The sequence below is a fragment of the Numenius arquata genome, chromosome 14, assembly GCF_964106895.1.
Source record: "Numenius arquata chromosome 14, bNumArq3.hap1.1, whole genome shotgun sequence".
In the NCBI taxonomy this organism is placed as follows: domain Eukaryota; kingdom Metazoa; phylum Chordata; class Aves; order Charadriiformes; family Scolopacidae; genus Numenius; species Numenius arquata.
This window is the reverse complement of record NC_133589.1, coordinates 17,578,801-17,585,351: the sequence shown is the minus strand read 5'-3', so window position 1 is coordinate 17,585,351 and position 6,551 is coordinate 17,578,801. Positions and strand designations below refer to the sequence as shown.

Sequence of the window (6,551 nt, the reverse complement as noted above, 5' to 3'; positions counted from 1 at the left end):
ACATCCCTCTGGAGTCCAAACAAATCCATTGGGCGGACCTTTCCTGGCAGGAAGAGACGACACCGAGCCCTTACCCCGAGTGCTACGTCCGATACAGGAACATCCAGCCGTCACAAAGGTTAGAACCAGCAGGAAGGTTTCCTGGAGTTGAAGACAATCAGTTATTCCTTTCTAAAACAAAGTTCATCCCATTAAAAAAGGTGACAGGATTTAATAAATAGGCATTTTTGAAATGATAAGTTAAAAATTAATTTAAAATAAGCTAGTATTTGAATAAATACATCTCAGTAAGTACTTAAATACATACATGCTTTTTTCTTTTTTTTTTTTTTAAAGTTTTCTCTTCAAGTTAGCCCACGTTTTAAAGAAGCGAGTTCTACAATACTGCCAGAAAATGTTGTGCCTTCAGGAAATAAAATATTGCTTTTCTTAGCCCTTTAGAATTTGACTCGGTTCCCACCCACTGTGATGAGACGGGTGGGATCTACTCGTTATTGCTTGTAAACCTGAGGAAAAAGGAGAAATAAATCTATCCTTAAGGAAGATGCTGCTCCCGAGGGACAGGTTCTCTCTGCCCATGCCTTCTAGAAAACCACTTTGGGTTTTTAAAAAAAAAAAAAAAAAATTCCAACACATTTCCTAACAGCATCCTGTCCCATGGGAAGAGGTTTTAGGTTTGACCTGGAACCGGTTTCTGAAACACCGTTATCTGTGTTAAGGTATTTACAGTTTGTTTCAAGTCCCTGCGCCTGAAATGCCCACTTTTTCCCTGGGAACCCGCCAAACGGGATGAGTTTTGCTACACGGGAATAATCTAGTCCTAGAGACCAAGCCGATAAGGCAACATCAGCCCCCCGGAGAAAAAGGACTGATTGGAAAGAGCCCTTTGAATTGAGTAATACACGGAATCATGCAAACCCACATTCATCCAAAATCCACAATCCATGAAAAAAGCTACTGAGAAGTAGGCATCTCATAGAAAATATGTAAATCTGCCATTCAAATTCTAAGGTTTTTTTTTGTTTAAAAGAGTTCCCGGAAGCCTCTCTGTGTCCAAACGGCTGCTCCCTGCGGCCACAGGAACGCGTTGCCTCCAGGCTCAGCCCCTGTTGGCTCTTTGGTTTGGGGCCCAGAGCAGCTCCGGGGTGGCCAGGAAGCCCCGGGCCGTTTTTCCTTGCCAGCGCAGCCCCGGCCCCGCTATCTGGAAAGATGGGAGCTGCTCTGGGACTGGCTGGAAGACGTGGTGGCTCCGCTCAGCTGGGAAAAGCCGCTGTTGCAAGATTCCAGGCTCGACATGGATCCCCTGTGTTGGGACAAAACAGAGATTTTTTTATTTTTTGTTTTTAAGAAGGCATCTCTATCTGGATAACTCCACACATCTGACAGATCAGCTTGTACTTTGTAACGCTTGAAAAAGTATTTTATTATTTTGTCCCATCATTTTTAACTTTGTCTCTGAGGATCTCAGGGTTCCTTTGGGCCACGATAAAAAATTAATTTGTTGTAGACGTCTTTTTTCTTTGCTACAGAAAATATACCCCGTCTCTACAGATATTATACCTACAGATAATACACCTTGTCTCCTGCAGCGGTTCCGGGAGCCCCTGTGGGGCTGCGTTCACTGCCCCTGAGCAACGAGGGAAACTAAAGAGCACTCCAAACGCAGCAGAGCTCAGTGAATGCAACTGCTCACCCAAGACCTCCAGCCCATCCAGCCACGGTCCTCAGCTCCTTCTGCCCAAAGCAGACTGGATTCAGCATAGCTGTGACTGCTAATTTAGTGATTTAGTTCCCCTGAATTTGAAAAGTGATTTGAAAAGTACTTTTAGGCTCAAAGGAGGCCAGACAAATCCTGCCGAGGTTGAGGTAGTCACCTATTCGGAAAACCCTCGCCATGTCACGACTGAGATCCTTCTCGAGCGCCAAACAAAATACGTATCATAGAATCATAGAATAGTTTGGCTTGGAAGGGACCTTAAAGCCCATCCAGTGCCACCCCCTGCCCTGGGCAGGGACACCTCCCACCAGACCAAGTTGCTCCAAGCCCCCTCCAACCTGGCCTTGAACCCCTCCAGGGATGGGGCAGCCACAGCTTCTCTGGGCAACCTGGGCCAGGCTCTCACCACCCTCACAGCAAAGAAGTTCTTCCCCACATCTCATCTCAATCTCCCCTCTTTCAGTGTCAAACCCTTCCCCCTCCTCCTAGGGCTCCCCTCCCTGATCCAGAGTCCCTCCCCAGCTTTCCTGGAGCCCCTTGAGGGACCGGAGGCTATGTATGAAATAGCCCAGCTCTTATTTAAGTTACTCCATACGTAATTTCTCAAAATGTTCCCAATTAAGATAAAAAACTCCTCAGTTGAACACCCTCCCCAACTTCAGGTGGCTGTAAGAAGAACTCAAGCACGAATACCAGCGGTGGACACACAGCCAAGGGGTCCCTTATGACCTATGGCACTACAGGAGATTCTTTGCACAAAATGCCATCAAGATCATGTCCATCTTACTCATTATCAATGAAAACCACACCCTGTGGAGGTCACTGGTAGCCAGATGTTTAATTCACACACAGTTCTCTTATCTTGCTTCTCTATTGCGAGTCGTACAGTAACACCCCCCCCCCCCAAGAAAACCTCCTACCTGAAGTCCTTGGAGGCCAGCACCTCGTAGTAGTAGATAAGCTTGCACTTGTGACTGGAGACTTGCAGAGAGGCGAGAACATCGTCCACCCGGGGGAGGCTGGTGCCGGAGCAGGGCAGGGGGCCATGCATTTTCCACTGCAGAATGTAAAAGCCGGGCCAGCGAGTCACGTGGGAGCCCTGGAGGAGAAAGAAAGTGGCCATCAGGCAACTACCTCCTACGAAACAGATGAATGACTTGGCAAAGTCGAAAGAAACTCTTGAGCCGACTACTCCGGGGAGCAAACATCATTCACTTATTTTACGTGCCTGAGCCACACACCCCTGCAATGCTATTAAAAAAAAAAGTAACAGTTATTTTCAATTAGTTTATCATCATAGATTATGGAATCTCTTTCCAGTGGCTCAGTCTGAATTCGGACAGCAATACCGGCCACTTTCACAGGGAATCCAGAAAACAACAACCACAGCAGCTATTTCCAAGCAATCCATCCTTTCCCACACCAACAACTCCTTCCCCCCGCCCCACCCACCAGACCCCTCTGGAGTTTGCCTGGACTGGAAGATCCACACCAGGACCCAAAGCCCCCTGACCTGGATGCTCTCTCCTTCCCGGCAGACCAGGGGAGATTCCACCCGGCTGTAATCCACCCCCAGGACCCACGTCTTGTCAATCAGCTGCACGTTGTCCCCAGCAGCAGAGGTACTCGGTAACGTGGCTTCTTTATGACTTGTTTCAGGGGCTCGTTTGGAGTGGAAGAGGCTGAAAACCACGTCTCCCTTCAGGATGTCAAAGTCCCAGGTGATGACGGATTCCCCTTCCAAAATCTCCACAACTATCTGAGCAGGGAACAGAACAGGCACATCGTAAAGAGTCAGGTCTTCAGAGGGCAGCCAATGTCTTCCTCCCCGCCCTGAGAACACGCTTTTCTCTGTAATCCTCCAATTAAGCTACTAGTCTTGATTTCTAAGAAGGATATAAATTTTGACATTTAAGTGCTCCTTTTTTGGACATTCTCTTTTCTGATGCCCCCTGTCAGGACATTCCCACCACACGCCTTGTTATGCCCCCACCATTTCCGCCCCAGCTAAGCTGCTGAAAACAGCAGCTGTGCTATCAGAAGGGAAACCGAGGGAGCTTTATTTCCCCAAGAAGGTGGTCCAGAGGATCAGCCCATAGTAGAGACAAGAGACACCGTTTCATGTTCCTGTGGGACCTGCTCTGGGTGGACCTGCTCTGGCAGGGGGTTGGACTGGATGATCTCCAGAGGTCCCTTCCAACCCCATATCATTCTGTGATTCTCAAACTGCAGTTCTTTATTTCCACACTTCTAGCTTGTGTCAGCCTTCCCGAGACAGGCACATTGCCATTGCTGGACCATCTGGTGCTCACACTTCAGGAGCCCTTTGCTGTTCTAGTCAGCCTTAACAAAAGGAACACAGCCCCAGGGCCAGGTCTGCGCTTCCTTCAGCCTCACGCAGTTCTGGTCTGTACCTCGTGTGGAGCTCCTTTGAGGACACTGGCGGAATGATAGATGGTTTCCGTCCACAACCGGATGTGATCCGAGTTCTCCGACTCTTCTTCTGTTTGATAAAGCGACTTGGGAACAAGCCCACCTTCCGGGACAGTGCACTGGAAGAGTCAGAGAAACAAACGTGAGGATTCATGCTCATCCACTGGTAAAGTATCAAGCCACCTGTACCATGAACACTTGCCTGGTGTCAGACAAAGAGCATGACACCCTCAGCTGGCATAAGATTTCACAGTGGGACTAAGTTTACTTTAATTACAACAATTTCTCTAAGCTCCATTTAGAGAGCTGACCTCTAAGCCCTTCTCAGGACACTGTCACCTCTGCAGGGTGAGGTCTCCTGGGCACGAATGAACTGCACCGTGCTCGGAACAGCGTTATCTCAGCCACACCAGGGCTTTAATCGTCTTTCAGAGGGTGTGGGAGGGCAGGGTGGTGAGGAGGGAATCAAGGGAGATGGCACATTGGGGATCCCACCGGTGCAGTGGGCAGGAAAGCTCACCATGCAGTCTCCTCCCAGGAAGTCTGGGATCACGTCCTTGTCCACGTAATCTATCAGCCCCCCCGGGCCCTGGTAGTTATTCCCACTGTAAATGAGGAACTTCTGCCTTGTGTTCTCGTTGATAAAGGGACTGACCTGAAATAAAGAACAGACAGAAGACATCACTGTCACCGAGTGATCTTACATGGACACTTCAGGTGCTAGTCGGGAAGACCCCACCAGCAGGAACACAGAGCTTCACAACTCTGAAGCACTCCCCCAGAGAAAGGGGCAACAAATGGAAAGCGTGCTATATCATCATCCCACAACATTTTGTTTTCGTTTACTCCATTTTAAATAAGTTTGCAGTCACTGCACCACATAGAACCCTCACAAGAACATCTCTCTACTGAGCAAAGGCTGAGGGACTTGGGTCTTCTTAGTCTGGAGAAGAGAAGGCTGAGGGGGGATCTGATCAACACCTATAAATACTTAAAGGGTGGGTGTCAGGAGGATGGGGCCGGTCTTTTTTCAGTGGTGCCCAGTGACAGGACAAGAGGGAACGGGCACAAACTGGAACACAGAAAGTTCCATCTAAACATGGGGAGGAACTTCTTTCCTTTGAGGGTGGCAGAGCCCTGGAAGAGGCTGCCCAGAGAGGTGGTGAAGTCTCTTTCTCTGGAGACATTCAAACCCCACCTGGACACGTTCCTGTGCGACCTGCTCTGGGTGACCCTGCTCTGGCAGGGGGTTGGAGGAGATGATCTCCAGAGGTCCCTTCCAGCCCCATAGCATTCCATGATTCTGTGACTCTTACATTGCCAGAGCAGTCAGTAGTCACCAGGCAGCACCGTATTTATTACTCTTCTATTCAGTGTCCTCCAGCATGAGATTAAAAAAAATAATTTGTCTTTTCCCATCAATATGAAAACCCACCAAGCCTGGGCTGCCCCTGGCTGTGTGAGGGCTTGCAGTTTAGGTCCAACATCCTTGTGGACGACGGCCACTAGAATCAAGCGAGCTTCAGGCATGCTATGGCTCACTCCGCAGCAATTGCTGAAGCCTCTTCAGCTCAGCCACAACTTTTCTGGAAGCTTTTCCCTCCCTAACTCTTCAAATAAACAGAACTCACACTGACCAGATGATTTAGCTATTTGTACATGCACAAGTGCTTATGATCCTGCATGATTTCACCCACCAGAGTCCAGAGGACAGGAAAGACCCTGGGTGCTCGCACTATCAATAGTCTCCCCAGAGTCTCGGGGTAGTTGTCCTCCACCACCTCAATTATCCGAAGCAGGGCCTTAACTCCAGGCCGCCAGAGATGCCGCATATTTAGCCCTTCCAAGTCCACCAGACACGTCCAGGACCTGAAATAAAATAAAAAGACCTGTCAGAACTTCATTGCACGGTGGCTGCTCACTTTATAATCCACAAAATATTTCAGTAACAGCACAGCCTGTAGAAGATCTAGTGAAGGCAAAAAGGGAGACCAGCAGCTCAAAAAGTAGATCAGGCATCAGAGAGCCTGAATCCAGGCTTTCAGGTAAAACAGACACCCAGCCCTGAAGGCAAGAACATACGCTGTCAGTGTGGGAGAAAGTGAAGGCACACAGGCCTATTGCTAAAAATAATTCAAAGATACATTTTAAATGGAAGTGGAAACTGGCAGACAGCTTCCTGTATTAAAAAAGATTATTTCAAGGATCTGGATTAAAATCACCAGGCTGGCAAGATTAAATTCATCTGAAAAAGATGTAAGGAAGGCCCAATACTTGCTTTCATATGAAGCTGTAGAATTTATCTGTATTTAATTCCACTATATGTGGTACCCCAAGCCCAGGAAGAGGACACAGTGCTGTCTGCAGTTTAATCCTAAGGCCATCATCTAAAGCCTTCACC

The 6,551-nt window shown here is 48.3% G+C and overlaps 1 protein-coding gene across 1 annotated transcript in view; it reads right to left on the bottom strand.

Moving 5' to 3' along the window:
* Nucleotides 1–238: 238 nt before the first annotated feature.
* The window catches only part of SEC14L5 (SEC14 like lipid binding 5), a 37,671-nt gene continuing 31,358 nt past the window's right edge, over nucleotides 239–6,551 (bottom strand). The window contains exons 11-16 of the mRNA XM_074158429.1: nucleotides 5,848–6,019; nucleotides 4,671–4,805; nucleotides 4,132–4,269; nucleotides 3,231–3,476; nucleotides 2,638–2,816; nucleotides 239–1,303 (exon numbers count right to left, since the gene is read on the bottom strand). Of these exons, the coding sequence (XP_074014530.1) occupies nucleotides 1,198–1,303; nucleotides 2,638–2,816; nucleotides 3,231–3,476; nucleotides 4,132–4,269; nucleotides 4,671–4,805; nucleotides 5,848–6,019 (976 nt within the window). The 3' untranslated portion in view covers nucleotides 239–1,197. The remainder of the gene's footprint in view (nucleotides 1,304–2,637; nucleotides 2,817–3,230; nucleotides 3,477–4,131; nucleotides 4,270–4,670; nucleotides 4,806–5,847; nucleotides 6,020–6,551) is intronic.